General features: G+C 39.2%; 1 protein-coding gene across 2 annotated transcripts; it reads right to left on the bottom strand.

The window, feature by feature from the left end:
- Positions 1-1153: 1153 nt before the first annotated feature.
- On the bottom strand, positions 1154-16865 carry usp42 (ubiquitin specific peptidase 42). Of its 2 annotated transcripts, XM_056771998.1 has the most exons (19): positions 16241-16865; positions 12713-12963; positions 8804-9013; positions 8610-8720; positions 8230-8329; positions 8016-8083; positions 7678-7748; positions 7464-7546; positions 7111-7222; positions 6771-6911; positions 6533-6633; positions 6278-6431; positions 5534-6193; positions 5348-5427; positions 4258-5244; positions 3610-3866; positions 3049-3216; positions 2288-2338; positions 1154-2194 (listed from the first exon to the last, which is right to left on the bottom strand). In XM_056771998.1, the coding sequence occupies exons 2-17, from the start codon at positions 12951-12953 to the stop codon at positions 3050-3052; spliced, it is 3543 nt and encodes a 1180-aa protein (XP_056627976.1). In that variant the 5' UTR covers positions 12954-12963; positions 16241-16865; the 3' UTR covers positions 1154-2194; positions 2288-2338; position 3049. The 2 variants fall into 2 exon arrangements, with proteins under 2 accessions (XP_056627976.1, XP_056627977.1); XM_056771999.1 differs by lacking the exons at positions 12713-12963; positions 16241-16865 and adding an exon at positions 11014-11277.
- Between the last annotated feature and the right edge of the window lie 69 nt (positions 16866-16934).

Below are 16934 nucleotides of genomic sequence, written 5' to 3'. Positions count from 1 at the left end.
TAGATTTCAGTTCATGTAATTTAATGGTTTGTTCAAAAATAAATTCTCATTAAACATTAATTTTGTATTTACAGAAAAACCCCATAAAATAACAGCTTCATGCAACTCATTCTGGGAACCAAATTCAGAACAGAAAAAGTTGAATGATTCTGGTTCCTAGAATGCTTTGCATGAGGCTGTTTTTTACAGGCTAAAATATTATATTATAAAATACAGCCTCATGCAAATCATTCTGGGAACCAGAATCATTCAACTTTTTCTGTTCTGTTCTAATTTTGGTTGCCAGAATACTTTGCATGAAGCTGTTATTTTATACGTTTTTTTCTGTAAATTTAAAGTTAATGTTTAATGATGATTTATTTTTGAACAAACTGTTGCCATCGAATAACATTTCAATTTACAGGAAGTTACTGGCAAACCTGCTGCCAGAAATACTGTAATTATTAAAAATTGTAACAGTGTTGAGTGTTTTTAAGGTAGCCCAGGATAAGACTAGTATTGATAAGATTAGTATTGTCAGTCAAGGACTTTAAAAGGCCTTTAGAAAATGAAAATGTCATTAACTACCTTAAACTCTATGGGGGGGTTTCCCAGACAGGGACATTATGCTTATGGCCTGTCCAGTCAGACCCTATAATGGACATTTCCTTAAGTGTTATAAATAATTAATGATTTAAAGTTATCAGCCTACGAGACTGAGTGTACAAAGAGCATTTAAATTAAATTATTCTGTAATCTTACACAAGGTAAAGGCAAAAAAATGTAATCTATTTCAATGTGATCTTCACTGTGATCATGGTACAATACAAGAGATCAAAAGTGAATCATTCTCTTATCGTGAAGATTTAAACAGTCATCTAATCTCAAGTATTATCCTCACCAAAGTCTCACAGAAATGTAATTCTCATTTAGGTACATCCACTATCACTGCCTAATTACATCTTCCTTAATTAACAATACTTAATGCAGGCAATGGTTTGCATCCAACTGCATTCGATTCAAAATCCCAGTTTTCCATATTTTTTGTACAGTCAAATTCAATTTATTTTTATTATTACCTGCTCACGGTGTTTAATCAGTGTATCCATCCTGCTGTAGTTTTGTTGCTGAAACATGCGTTTTTTTAATGAAACTGAAGGCTGAACAAAACATCTCACAAATGTTTCTTTTATATGTAAAAAGGAAACCCCACCCTTTACAAAACCAAACTCTTCCCATCATCACAAACATATCCATTCACTCCAACAAAATGCTGTAAACACAGTGAGAGAAAATATTACAATTTCAGACATTAAGGCTGTTTCCTCTCACTCAACATATTGTACACTGTATACATTAACTTTGACATGCTACAGTATAATGAATGCGATGAATAACCGTTTTTTATGCCTCATTTGCTGAGAAAACAAAACATTGACATATGTCCATAGAGTGGCATTACAGAAAGTGTCTCTTATGAATTCCTGATACAGGACCAAAAAACAAACAACTGATAGTACAGTTCAACTTAGATTCACAGTATTATATAGACTAAAATAAAGTGGATACAATAAAACTAAACGTCAACAATAAAAAAAATAGATGCAATGAATTTGCATTCTTGACAGGTTTGATTTATGAATTTCAGAAAGGGAGAATATTACAGTGAGATGCTAAAAAGATGTACAAGAGACAGCGAAGCAACTATCTTATGTCCTCAAGTGTGTCCAGGTTAACTGTGATGTAAGTGCACGTGTAGCAATAGCAAAGTCTGCACTTCTGAGACAGTTCTCTCAACCGATATGTGAAAGCGTTGACATCATGACTCCAAAAGACGAGCAGTCTTTCTCCGCCGTTGCAGCATAAAAACGGTCTTTCCTTTCCCAGGTTTGAATCCTTAAAGGGAGAGCACGTCTCATCTTCACAAAGTGAGAAAATCCTGAGTCTATGTCTGAGCAGCAACTCTGATGTTAAGCTCCAGGCTTTTGTTTTTAATCGCATATATTAACTTTATATAGACTTTTTTCATGATCAAAGTTCATATCTGTACAGTGTACTAAAAATCATTAGGCTTAAAAAAAAGAAAAAGAAATAATGACATTTTAAAATTATTTTGCGGTAAAAATATAGTATGTTCTAAATGTTAAGCACCATGTCGGGAACTCGGTAACTGTAGATATTGTCTTTCACATGCTTTTATGGGTGGTTTCAGGTTCTTAAAAGAAACAGACAGGACAGAAAATTATTAGAGTTGCGATAACTTTATAGAATACAAAGATTCTTAAACACTTCTAATGAGATTTCTTACCTTAGGTATGGAAGAAAAAACACTTTCTCTTCATTGAGAATTTGTGATTTCCTGTGAAAACCAGAGGTCAATCAGACATGTTCAACATTTAACAAAACCAAGGTATCATTTTACAACTGTAAGGTTATACAGATCAACCTTAAATTGGGCCACGTTTGGCACGTTGGCCGTTCGTTATGTTGTTGCTTTGAAACTGTCTATAGCTAAATTTGTGTTAACATGGAAAGATTATTAAAACCATGGATGATTTTCATCCTCATATACATTTTATCTTATGACTTAAAGGGATAGTTAACCCACAAATTAAGATTCTGTCATAATTTACTCAACATCAGATTGTTACAAACCTGTATAAACTAATTTGTTCTGCTACACAGAAAGGAAGATATTTGGAAGAATGTCAGTAATAAAACAGATCTCATTCTCTGTTAACTCTCATAGTATTTATTTTCCCTAGTATGGCTGTGGGGGATGAGATTTGTTTGGTTACGGACATTATTCCAAATATCTTCCTTTGTGTTCATAAGGGGCAAAGAAATTGACATAGGTTTGGAACAATCTGAGAGATAGTTAATGATGACAGAATCTTCATTTTTGGTAGAAGTAGAAACATAAGCAATCTGACAAACAAGAAATAGAATACAATACTATCAGCTAGCTTTTTGTACATGAATAATTTATTAGACCTTAGTTTAATCTGTCCGCCTTCATGAAATACCATTTGGCAAATGCAGATGATATTCTGCAGAAAGTGCACTCACTTTAACATCTGCAGGGATTCGGTGGTAGACGCAAATCATCATCTCCATTTCTATGCGAGTGTGTCTTTGTGCTGTTGACAGTGGTACCGTTTCTGTGTTTCACATCTTTCTCCAGTCCATTTTGACAGAGGTCAGGTTCACTTCCACTGGAACAGCTGAAACCGTTTGCTGGACAACACAGAAGAAAATATTATCACACCCAAATAACATCAGTATTTAAAATGGACAGCTCCCCCAAAAATAAAACTTCTGTCAGCATTTACTCAACATCACATTGTTCCAAACCAGTACACATTTCTTTGTTCTGCTAAACTTCAATACCTTGAAGGATGTCAGTAACCAACAGAACTCATCCCCCATTTACTCCCGTAGTATTTTTTTCCTGCTATGGCAGAAAATGGGTTATGGGTTCTGTTTGGTTCCTGACATTCTTTCAAATATCTTCCTTTCAGTTCAGAAATGTATACAGGGCGAGTAAATGATTACAGAATTTTCTTTTTTGGGTGAAGTATCTCTTTAAAGATTATTTAATCTTATTTGTGGTTGATATAAGTGATATACCTTTATGTCCATTGAGCTGTTGCTGGTTCTCCGTTTGATGATCTCGGCTGCTGCTGTGAGTAGATTCAGAGCTGAGATGACGACTTTCTCCACCGTTTCTCGATCTAGACTCGTGTTCGTCCTGCTTATAAGTGCTGTCTCTCCCGGTGTGAGGCTTCTCCTCGTCCCACCTCTTCTTCTTTTTCTTTTTCTTCTTCTTCTTATGTTTCTTAGAGCTGCTGTCCTCATTCACCTCTGAAGGGTCTTCCTCTGAGTGTCTACATGTGTAACAAGGATCTGTTAGGCTACTGGCAACATTTTCAGACACATACATTTAAAATAGCACAATTCATCAACACAATAGTCTGAGCATCATAGCATCAAGAACACGCAACACACCTGAGCATTATTTTAAGGTTACAATACTTACAACAATACTTCACAAATTGTTAGGTCAATAGTATTTGCAAAGCAGTTTCAAAAACATCAGCAACTGGTAAATCGTACTTGTAAAGATAACTTGGTAGACCACATTTATTTGTCATGTTAAATTAAGCACTTTCAACTCGCTTTGAATAAAAGCATTTGCTTACTGAATAAATTAATGAATGAATATGTTTGGTGCTATAGATTAAAAGTCGCAAATGATCAATATAAATAAAACCTGACCTGTGTTTGTCTTTGTTCCTATTCTTTTTTTTGGCTTTCTTCGCCCGGCACTCATCTGAGCTTTCTCTTGAATCCGCCGACAAGCTGCGTTTCCTCTTGTGATGCCCAGGCGGTGGGCTGACAGAACGTGGAGATCTGGCTCTTGAGCCGTTTTCGCTGACCATATGGACTTCCTTTCCTCTGCCACCATCTGGCCCATTGTGCCCGTTGCTGGAAACCCCATCCCTGCTCTGATGCCCGTTGCTGGAAACCCCATCCCTGCTGTGATGCCCGTTGCTGGAAACACCATCCCTGCTGTGATGTCCTAAAGAACGATAAGAGTTGTGTCCAATCCTATCGTTTCTCCTCTCTCTACTGCGACTCCGGTCCTCCCTGGGTCTTCTTTGATAATGATAGCGCTCACGATGGTGGTGTGTGTACCTGTCCGTGTGTCGTTCCCCATTGCGATATCTATAATAGCGCTCCCTGCTGGTAGAACGTTCCCTGTTGGGACGATGCTCTCGATGGCTGTGCCCGTAGCCGTACCTGTTCCTGTCATCATATTCTCTATTGTATCTGTATCCATCCCTGTCTTTCATGGAGGATGAAAAGTGTGGACGCTCTACAAGTCTATTGTGGTCTTCACCTGATCTTCTTCCCTCACCAGATCCAAACTTGCATGGGTGTGGTGGTTTTGACTCTTTAGTTTCACCTTCTGAGCACCTGCGTGTTTCTTTTAACCTGTGTGGGCTCGTGTGACCATCAACCGGATGGAGGCGGTTGAGGGTATGGTTGACCTGAAGGTCTGACATGCCAGGTGCTGTATGGGTGGCATGATTCTGAATCGACTCAGCCTTTAAGGCTGCTTGCTCATTGTCCTTTGTCGAGACTGAGGAGTCATTTGGTGGATGTGCAGAAGAAGACTGAGAACAAGAGTCTGATGAAAGTTCATTCATTTTGCTTGGAGGAGAGGAACGATGTTGAAGGTCTGTACTTGGTGGATTGGAGCTGTTGAATGAATGGAAGAAACAAAAATATATATATTTGGTCATCCATGCATATTAAAAATCCTGACATTGTTTTTAGAAGAAACTATGATTGTTGATCTTACCTTGACCGCAAACCCAACTGCGAGTCCAGACTATCAGATGGAATAGTTTTATGAGACGAGACAAGTGAAGTACCTGTAACCTAAGGATACAAAAAAAGTACTTTGACAAAAGATATAGGGACACACACCCTTTAACTAACCATAAAGTCATTTAAATGACAAGAAATGTCTCTTTTCATATTGTACCTTATCAGTGTGATTAAAACCATTGGCTTTGGGAAGGCTGTTCTGAGATTTATGGGCAGATCCTGAGCCATTTTCGCACCCATGCGTCTCCGACAAGCCGTTGGATCCGTTTGTCTTCGAGGTAAACTGAGGCTGTGAGCTAGAATTGTGGGCTTCGACTTCATCCTTTATCCCATTCCCATTGATTATATTGGGTTTAGCTGTTCCGTTCTTCAAGGCTCCATTCTCCTGGTCAGACTCCTCTGAAGATTCCTGACCGTAAGGGACCAGAAAAGCAGCTCCAGTGTGAGTTCCGTTGATCTGCTTGGCCTGTGGGACATCTGAGGTAGTTATTGAGCTGGTGGAGGATGTGGGAGTGTGAGAGGATGTGTGAGAGATTGAAGACACGGAGCAATTAGGATTTGACTGAGTCTGGGCTGGTCTCACAGGCTTGCCCTGACCTATGAGAAATGTCAACTTCGGCCTCTTAGACGAGTCGGGAATGCCAATGGGTCGAATGAGGGGGTTGGATAGAGATGAGGAAGAGGATGAAGACGATGCGGAGGAGGATGAATGAGACGGACCAGAAGTAATTTTGGTCCCACCACAAAAATTTCTGTTGGGTTTCGTGCTACTATGGTAGTCCTTTGATGAGCCGTTTCCGTTGACATATGACGAATTCTGCAAAGTAGATAAAGTGAGACCAAATCAGAATAACTTCTAGATCCCTGCAATGCTTTCTGTCATTTGTTTCTCTTGCAGTACCTTTGTCATATGTGGTGGCAACTGAGGACCTATAAAGGATGTGGAGGTGTACTGAGGTCCATTCATCTTGAGAGGAATGGATGGTCGAGGAGATGACTGACCCGGTGTATGGTTCACCTGGCCAAAGTCACTTCTGTTTTTCAAATCAGGTGACCTAAAATCCAATCGACACATGCGTATGACTCTTCAAAGCACAAGCTCAACACGCATTGAGATTTCATTTGAGACTGCTGCTAAGTGAATAAAGACATGTACCTGATGTAAAACAGCAAGTATGCCTGCTGGTTAAGCACTGCCCTAATATCACTGAGAGATACGGATGAGTCGTTCATCTGATACCACTGCCCATTACTAGTCTAAAACAGAGGATGGACTCATGTCATACAAATTTAAATTCACACATTTGGCAGGCGCTTTAATCCAAAGTGATTTACAGTGCATTATACAAAAGTATACCAGTATACGTGGAGATTCAGTGATTTTAAACCTTTACCTTTATATAGCAGTAGTAATGTCCAGCATGGCAACTGAAACCAGAATGAACCAGCACAGCATACAGAGCATAAACCTGCGGCTCCCCATGAGACTGAGACATGAATGGACGCAAGTCTAGATGCTCAGTGTATCTTACATCCTGCAAAAAAAGTCCACAGCTAAAAAAAAAAATCTTTGCTCAAGATTAACTAAATGTGTATATAGAATAGAATAGAATAAATAGAATATCCTGCATGACGTGTTATCTTAACGCGATGGATCTGGTCATACCAGTTCATCCGCATTCACTGCAAGCAGTTACAGAACAACTGCTAAATCTTTGTGTTATGACACTGTACCTTTGTGATTTTTCCTCCATTGAAGTTGGCAAACCGCTTCAGTGAGATGGTAAGAACATTAGAACTGCGGTGAATGGTGAATCTCTTTGAGGCGGTGACCATTTTTTTACATCTGCCGAGATAAGAAGAGTCACTATTAGCTTGCGTGAATGTGAATCAGAGGGCAAAACAAAGCATTCTGAGAAATTCTTTGGTCTCTAAAGCTGATCTCTCTTCACCACAAACAATATTTATATAAAAGCATATATAGGAATTTTAAAAACATTACGAACCATTTTATGAAATAATTACACTAATTCTTCATTTCTTGGCTAATATAATGACTGATGTGGCATTAACATGCAAATACGCACTTGGAGCATTTGTAAGCGTTATCCCCATCCAGTTGCTCAGGCTTAACAAACTGTTCAAATGCCTTCGTAAGGGTCTGAGCAGTCTGTAAATCATAAAATAAAATAAAACTTTTAGTATTTAATAAGAGAGTCATCACATTATTGGATGATTATCTGATTCAGACATGCACTTTGCCTTGTAAGTAAATTTTCTTTAAACGTAATGTGCACTCACCTTTATCTCCAGTGATATATCCAGATAAGGGTCAAATGTGTCAGAGACTGCTTTGCAATTCAAACATTTGACTGTAATAAAAGATGCGTGTATTAACAACTGAACCAAAAGGAGAAATCTGAACTGGTAGATTAAATATTAAACCATGTTTCGTCAATCATGTCACAAATTATTATCAGATAAATTACAAAATCATCATTCAACATCAATTTTATTATTTCAAAACTTTCGGAACAAGCAGAATTGGGAAAGGATTCAACTTAAAGGTAAAACAATCTAAGAAAACAATTAAGGAAACTAAAAGCTACATTCTAACCGAAGAGAGACTGCTGACCTACCTCTCGATCTCAGATAACCCCCAAATATTTGATGTACAAAAGTGGTAGCCTGCGTTTGCCTGTCCAGTCTGACAAAATAAAAAGAATTGACACATAAAACAGGATGCAATAACATTTTCATAACACAGTAATACAATAACAGTACTTCAGGATTTAGAATAAATGGAAATAGATAAATCTGTTTCAATGTTATGGTTGCAAAATTAAAGCTTACTTGTTCCCAGGGAGGCAGGACTTTTGCATAGCATCCACTGTATACCTCAAAAACTCATGGGCGTCTTCTTGACTTCCAAATCTGAAATGCTTTCCAATCCCTGTTGTAATCAAATAATCAACGAATCGAGTTATAAATAACCGTCATCCCAGATTATTCCTTATCACCTAACTCAAGGAAAAGCACAGTGGCTGTTTTTGTTTTTAAAGGGACATCATGATCAAACAGCAATTATGTGACCTTCAACTCTTATCTATATGACTGTGTTTTAACTAGCACCTGAGGGTTGCCTTAGCACATAAGCACTCCTTTAGGTCAGTCTGGCAGGAAAGCATCTGCCGATAATATAAAGTGTAAAGATCTATTCTGAAAACACTTACGTTTCAGTTCATTAAGCACCCCGATAGGCTTGATGACGTTTCCGGAGTTGGCAAACACCTGGATGATGTGATATTGCATTGTACACATCATGCAAAACCCAGGCTCATGACCTGAATAGGAACGAAAGGTCCATCAGAACAAAGTCATAGCAAACCTTACATCCAACCTTGTGACAGCGGCACAAAGAACTTACAGGTTTTGGCATGCTCCCTGGTCAGCATGTAGTTCGCAAGGGGAGCCGTGTATGTTAAACACTGGAGGGTTGAATTTAGGAAACAAGTGTTGCCCAGGTTCTGGAGACCCGATCCAATGCGATGGCTTTGGTTCCATTTCAAGCAAAGCCGCTCTGGGGGAAAGAGGACCTTCTGGGGAGGAGCAATGCCATCCCCACTGGCCATCACCACTGCATTGTAAAAAGATGAATGACAGACATTATTCATCTCTAAAATTATCTAAGAGAGAAAACATTAAGAAACTATATGTTACTTGCATAACCCCGGTTCTCTGAGAGCATTAAATGAGGTGTCTCACTATGGGATACGCCCTTTCCGCTTATTCATCAGAAGCCCAATTACATTAGGCCAGCCCTTACTGGCTGGCAGACATGACTGATATGCCTGAGGAGTGGCTACCCACGTAGTAGAAGTAGCCAACATAGCATCAATTCCTCATTCAAAACTAGCACACCTCTTCCTCGCTTCGCACAGCAAGGAGGGTGATCTGGTGAGACAACTTACTTAATGTTATCAAAGAACCTGGGCTACGCAAGTAACCTAAAGTTGTCCTTCAAGCATACGTTTCGGTGTCTCACTATAGGACATCCTAACCCCCGTATTGCCAGGTAGCCTGTTTCGAACTTGCCTGCCAATTAAGATTCAGTCGGGGCTGAATAAGTGAGGGCTCAAGATCCCACAGTCACTACAGCATGCACAAATGTCTGCGCTGTAACATCCAGAGTATGCGGTGAAGACCAGCTCGGCGCTTCACAAATGTCCTGTATAGTGACTCCTTTAAATAGACCACTCTCTCCTCTGACAGCTGCGCTACGATTCGTTACCCAGATATGTTTTTGATTGTGTGGGAATTAAAACACTCTCTGAGTGGCGTGAGAGCTGCTTCTGTACATTTGACAAACACTCTCGGACTGAGGGACACCTCGAAAGGGAGACCTAAATACTTGTATGCCACCCCCTGGAATGCAAACCTCAGGTATTTTCTGTGGAGTAGATACATCTTTAAGTGAAAATATGCGTCCCCAACTGCCCAGGCGCAACAACTTTAGGATTGTATTATGAGTGAGCATTATGAACTTGTATTTCCTTAGGAATGTGTTCAGTGCGCGTAAATCTAATTCTGGGCGGAGATAGCGCGTCCTGCGCATCCTTTTTTACACTTTTTTACTCTCCCCGCCAGTACAGTGTTGGGCATGTCACATTAAAAAAGTAATTAGATATCGTAAGTAGTTACTTCCCATAAATAGTAATTGATTAGTAACTGAGTTAGATCATTATAAAAGTAACTTATTATCAGGGAATGTAACTCGTGCATTACCTTTTAAAACAATTTCAAATATGTCAATTAACTTGGATGCCACAATATTAAATATGTTCAATTAATAAAATGGAAACTAAATAGTATGCATTATTTGTATAAAACATGGTACACTAATCTTCCCTATTTTCATGTTGCTGTGGGTCAATGTGAGAGACTATATTTAATATGTTTGTTCTATATTTTATATATCAATATATTATTATTGTAAATATTATCATCATAACTATTCTGGAACAATAAAACACAATAGAATAGTTCAGAACATTTCCTATTTATTGCACAGACCACGACTGGTCAACAAATAAGTCTAAAAATTAATCATTCTTTGAAAGACATATACCACTCCCAACTGCAAGACTTATTTTTCGTAGTTTCTTAGAAAAGTAAACAGTTTAATAACAAGAAGTGCTCTTAATATTTTGACTTCTTCCCAGTATGATAGTGGAATTTTAGTTTGTGCATACTTTAGATTGCATTTTAATATATTTCATTACTCGCAGTTATTGTTAGACAGCGGAGCGCAAGGATATTTTCACTTTCGCTTTGGGAATGTTATAGGTTTGTGTTGTCTGCAGCAGCATTACTGCCGTACTCCATCCATTTAAAAAAGTCTCTGTGCTCTGTTTCACATTGCTGTGACGTCAAGACAGAATGTAAACAAATGCCCACACAGGCTGTAGTGTCATATGTTTTACTGCGCACCATGGATGTATATGTTTTCAGCATGTTTCAGTGTGGATAGGCAGCATTTGGAAAACACTTGAAAACGCTAGTGTAGTCGAAGATCGTTTTAAAACTAAATCTTTGTTTTCAAATGGAAACGTATGGAAAAGGTCTCAGCTAACTTACTAATTTTGTTGCGGCATGTGACGATGTGAGGTGCTTCATAAAATCACTTGCCACTGACGTAGAGCCTCTTTCTTCCTGGGAATAAGTTGCACGTTACATACACATTCCTTGTGTTTCACCATAACGAGGGGAAAGTAGTGCTTATATATCCAGTTTGCGAAAGCTACATTTGAACTTGTTGCTCTTGCCATCGCTCTCTGACTCCTAGGCGTTGGTGTACTCTATGCGACTGGGTTGGTATGCGCGAACCCACCCTGCTCTGCTTCTGGTTGGCAAAAGCTGAAATGAAAGGATGAAAACTGCTTCAGTCAGCTCAATTATAGTAACGCTGCATTTTATTGTCAGTAACGGTAACAGCGTAACTGGGGAAACAATAATTCGTTTGATTTATTTATAACACGGTTATTCCCATCACTGCTCCGCGCACCAGAGAAAGAATTATTCCCTTGAATTGCGGGGGGCATGAGGCAAACTGTAGTCTGTAGCCGAACTGTATTGTTCTCAATACCCAACAGGACTGTTTATATTCTCGCCAATGGCATATTTGCAGTGTTCAGGCGCTCTGTTGTGACTGAATCGGGAACGAGCGTGTAGTCTGTACTGCGCATGCGTGAGCGTTCTGATAGCGTTGAGGGCCCGGACTGAGAGAGCGACGGCCTTGTAAGCTGTGGGGTTCGCAGCTGCCATGCGCTTCGGGTATAAGTGCGTGGCGACTAACGGCTCCATTGGAGGCATACGGAGAAGACCCTCCTTCACTATTCCCTCCAAGTCGAGAGCAGATCCCCCCTGTATGGGCACTTTTCCTGTGAAAGGTTTGTCCTTCCAGGTGACCGGCACTTCTTCCAAAAGCTCTGGAAAAATCAGAAGGAGCCTCTTCAGAGAGAAGAAAGTCAGATTGTCCCTCATCCTCAAAGTCGAGCAAATCCTCCTCCTCTTTGTATGGACTAGGCACGTTATGGAGGGGATAGCAAGCATCGAGGTGTTCACCCGAGGATAGAGTCGCCTTGGTGGGCAGCTCCACAGGAATGGATATCTGCGGGGTGACAGCCGGAGCAGGGCTAGCTGACATGAGGGGATCCTGGCCAGATAGGCTAGCTTTGCGTGCTAGCCTCTGGCGAAGGCTCTTCAGAGTGAAACATGCACAGTGTTCACAGGAGTATCGATCGCTTTCTGGGCATGTTTCAGCCAAAGACATGCAGAGCAGACCTGGTGTGTGTCCTTTCCTGAAATCTTGTTCCGGTACATGCACAACCATGGAAGTTCCCCTCGCTAGCCGCTGCAGTCTACATTGCTGCAGCCACGGTTGGGTGCTTAGAAATCCTGCAATAGGCTAGAGTACCAATTGGAGGATTTAAACGAAAAGTGGCATGGTGACCAGCAGATCATAGACCCACTAAACCAGCAACAGGTGTGGAGGCCGTTAATGGCTATCTGAAAATAAAATGGCTTCTGGTGTGAAGCGAGAAGAGATTTTTAAGTGTCGAAATGACGCTGTGTTGCGCTTCTTATACTACGTACGAAGCCACTACTCAGGCACAAGCGTCATTTCTGCCACCAAATTGGGTTCGCGTAATGTAATAGGGCTTCTGATCCGTATTCCATAGTGACACACTGAAACGTATGCTTGAAAGAAAACGTCCATGTAAAAATGGCGACAAAAGCAACTTTATCAAATAAAACAATTATAAGAAGCACTTGCCTTGTTCTCGGGGCCTGTCAACTTGAAGAGACGTGTTGTTACTTCCATTCACAGTCGCTCCAATATTTGGGACCATGCAAGCAGTTTTGGCCCTTGAAATGTCTGTAGCAGAGGGACCAACACTCCAGCTCGAACTACTGCTCTCCATGTCTCTGCAGGAGAAAGGTGTGAGGGAGCTGGAGTGCTTGAACCGCACTGACTCCAGGTCAGGTTTCTCTGGAGATTTGTCAACTATGGTCATTATTCATTTTCTGGAAAAAAAAACATGTATATTCATTAATTTAGCGAAAGCTTTTATCCATTTGATTTACAGATGAGGAATACAACAAGTGAATTATCTTAAGAAGATAACGGTCATGAGAAGTACTAGTATTTATTTCTAAGATATAGTTAAGTTCACGCAGAAGAAGTGAGTTGAATAGTGTGATTGATTTGGTTGTCAGGATGGAATTGGGAAAATGTCAAGGGATGATTTTGTAACTCTTTGTGATGGAACCACAAGGCACTGTTCAACACAGCAATCATCTATTCAAAACACCTAATACTTTGTTGAAAAAACAAAGGGAAAGTTCTCCCAAAAATTAATTTATGTTGAATCTCAACATTGAATTCCACAGGTTCTGAGAAACGCAAGAGCTAAACAGATTCAACATTGAGATATATGGAGCCAGCATGTTGATTGTAGTCCTCTATTCAGGTAGATCTTAAGAAAATAGAATATTGTGAAAATGGTCAATATTTTTTGTCACTAATTTCAGAAAGTGAAACCCATATATTATATAGGTTCATTACACACAGCGTGAAATATTTCAAGCCTTTATTTCTACAAATTGTGATGATTATGGCTAACAGATAATGAAAAGCCAAAATTCAGTGTCTTAGAAAATAAGAATAATACATAACATCAATTAAAAAAGGATATTTTAAACAGAAGGGTTAGTGCTCCAAAATCTATTGGTAGATGGCTGTGTTGACTGTGGACTTCAGAAAACACAGTGGACCAACACCAGCAGATAACATGGCAGCCCAAATCATCATTGACTGTGGAAACTTCACACTGGACTTTAAGCAACATGGATTCTGTAACTCTTCCTCCAGACTCTAGGACCTTGATTTCCAAATGAAATGCAAAATTGACTATCATCTGAAAAGAGGTCCACTGTGTTTTCTGAAGTCCACAGTCAATGAAGCCATCTACCAGGAAATTTAAGGGCACTTCATGCTTCCTTCTGCTGACAAGCTTTATGGAGATGCTGATTTCATTTTCCAGCAGGATAAGGCATCAGCCCACATTGCCAAAGGTAAAAAAAGGCTGGTTTAATGACCATGGTGGTACTGTACTTGATTGGTTAGCAAACCTGCTTGACCTGAACCTTCTGAAGAGGAAGATGAGAGACACCAGACTCATCAATGCAGATGACCTGAAGGCCCTATCAAAGCAACCTGGGCTTCCAATACACCCGAGCAGTGCCACAGAATGATTGCCTCCATCCCCATGTCGCATTGATGCAGTAATTCATGCAAAAGGAGGCCTAACCAAATATTGAGTGCAAAGAAATGAACATACTTTTCAGAACCCTGACAATTCTGTTTAAAGTATCTTTTTTTTGTTGATCTTATGTAATATTCAGATTTCCTAAGACACTGAATTTTGGGTTTTCATTATCATCAAAATTTCATTACATAAAGAGTGAAATATTTCAAGCCTTTATTTAATGAATCTATATAATATATGGGTTTCACTTTCTGAAATGAGTGACAAAATATATTGACCTTTTAAATGATATTCAACATTTTTTAGATGTACCTGCATCACGATTCAATACTGAAGTGATCCATTTTGCTAAATAAGCTAAAAATATATCTAAATTGTACCCACAATATTATTGCATCCCTTCAAAGACCTTAATTTAGCTTTGTGGCTCAATATTGTAAAGGATATATGCCCTTTTTTGAATTTTTTTGCTAGGAACGGACAGCATGTTACTCATTACTCCAATTGTGTTCAACTGAAGAAATGAAATAATGTACATCTAGGTGGCATGAGGGCGAGTAAATTATGGGATGAATTTCATTTTTGGATTAACTAATACAGGGAGATTTACATAGTGTTGTGTACACTATGATTTTTACCTTATAGCAACATCCACATATTTGTTATGTGACGTTGCATGCATATGAATACATTGCATGAATACATCATACAAATTAATTTATTCTGGACATCATTCATCATTTGACAGCCCTATTAATCATATTTTTACTCATACTTATTGTGTGATAAAATTTTAATAATGGATTATTCCTTAGCGAAGTTTTGAACAACTTATTTATAAAAACAGAACCTATTAAAAACAGTTTGTCCTATACATTCAAGCTATTTTTAAATTTGTAAACAAAATATTTTTTCCAACGTCAAAACTCAAATTAAAGAAGCATTATTGTTTCCACGTAGTAACAGTCAGACAATGCACTCCAAAAACCTAAAAATACTCAAATGACTACAAGAGGGGAGACATCGCGCCAAACTGAAAGCGCCCATGCGTACTCGGACATTGAACTGAACTCTGCTCGCATATGAATCGACCCGTGTGTTACGTAAAGCACAAACGGTGGTCTGTATCTGACAGAAATACATTTTACCAGCCCAGCAAATAATTTATAGCTTGATGTTTGTTTGTTTGTGCGTAGCGGCTGGTCTGTTGACGCTAGTTATTAAACTGGGAGTCAGCACGGGCCCGAAGCCTTGGCTTCCTTAAAACTAACGTTACAGTTTACAGTGAACTTTTATCAACACAAAATGTATATACCAGTAACGTTTCGATGTGCTGAATAGACTGTGATAAAAAAAATAGAGTTCAAATACTACGGTGTCGCTTCGTGTGAGCTTTGGTATCATGAAATTGTCCTATAGTACTACACACTTCTCCTCGCACGTCCGCCAACTGTTATCTGGCATGCTAGGCAAAAGGCTTCACTATCGAGATAGGCCTCCGCCTCGCGACATTTTATACATAATACATGTATTTGACGCCGTGTTCACATTGAGTCAAATAAATGTTAGATACATTTTAATGGTTGACTGGTTTTCGTGTCGGCGCGGAAACGTTTGACCAAATTAAAGCTCGCGCGGCGGTGTAGCCAGAAACGCCATGGTAACGGCGAAACGTAACAATACAGACGGAACACGGCGGTGAACATGGTCACGCACTTCCACAAGCTCGTATTACGACCAGGATAACGTCCAGATATGTGGGATCTATACTACTAAACAACACAACAGCGATATATTTAATCGCCGAATTTGTATTTAATCGGAAACAGGTAGAAAGGAGGGGCACGGCATTTAAAATTGACCGGCCCCGTAGCGGAGAAGGCAACGCCGCTGAAAGCTCCTCCGGTAGACTCATTGCGAAACCCGGTGTTTTCAATTTCGTGCCACGAAACTAAAACAACCACACCACACACGGTGGCCAAAAATAACATACAGCATTCACTAATTATATTTGAATCAAACAACGCACATACCTGTACATTTATGATTAATTTAAATGTGTTCATCCATTCTAAAAATCCAAAGCGCGTCCGGCGGTGAACAATGACGTAGTTTCCCCACGGGTGCATCCGGGCACTCTCGTAATGTCAGCCAACCCAGAGTCGCGTGGATGTGGCCTTAAAGCACCATCAAAGAAGCGGAGTTTCTTTGTTGCTGTTAATTCGTCGCAAAAGAAAGCAACGCAGCCTTTATACCAAATATTATTTAAACAGTTTAAGAATTTCACGAGGAATTTCTGTGCGGTAACGTGTTGTGCACATTGCTGAGCCATCTTGATGTCTAATGTGGATCGTTCGGTAGGTCGTCGCATTTTTATCAACGAAAATTTCTTGTCATAAGATCTAATCGTATTAATTATGAGGTAAATTGATGTAATTAATATACCATAAGATATATAACTTTTTTGAAACAAATGTTATATTTTATTATGTAATGTATTTTATGGATTATCATAAAATGTTAACGTAACGATAGAGACATCTATTAGTTTAGTTGTGTTTACATTAAAATCCAGAGCTTTACATTTTTTACAATTGTTTTTTTTCATTACTATTACCATACAATTTCTCTGGATGTCTCATTACATAGCCTCAGCAAAGTAGTGTGAGTATTCATGATTATTATAACAATATATTTGCCATTCAGTTCACTTTTAGTCAAATAAAG

The sequence above is a fragment of the Triplophysa dalaica genome, chromosome 17, assembly GCF_015846415.1.
Source record: "Triplophysa dalaica isolate WHDGS20190420 chromosome 17, ASM1584641v1, whole genome shotgun sequence".
NCBI classification, from domain to species: domain Eukaryota; kingdom Metazoa; phylum Chordata; class Actinopteri; order Cypriniformes; family Nemacheilidae; genus Triplophysa; species Triplophysa dalaica.
Note: the sequence above shows the minus strand (reverse complement) of the source record. Positions and strands in the feature narration are given on the sequence as shown.

What these genes read in the sequence shown, in the direction of transcription:
- usp42 (XM_056771998.1), bottom strand. Translation starts at nt 12,953, where the DNA reads ATGACCATAGTTGACAAATCTCCAGAGAAACCTGACCTGGAGTCAGTG. An exon ending in ATTACTACTGCTATATAAAG is followed by an intron (nt 6,634 to 6,770) that starts GTAAAGGTTTAA and finishes CCTCTGTTTTAG; the next exon opens with ACTAGTAATGGGCAGTGGTA. An exon ending in TACTTGCTGTTTTACATCAG is followed by an intron (nt 6,432 to 6,532) that starts GTACATGTCTTT and finishes ATTGGATTTTAG; the next exon opens with GTCACCTGATTTGAAAAACA.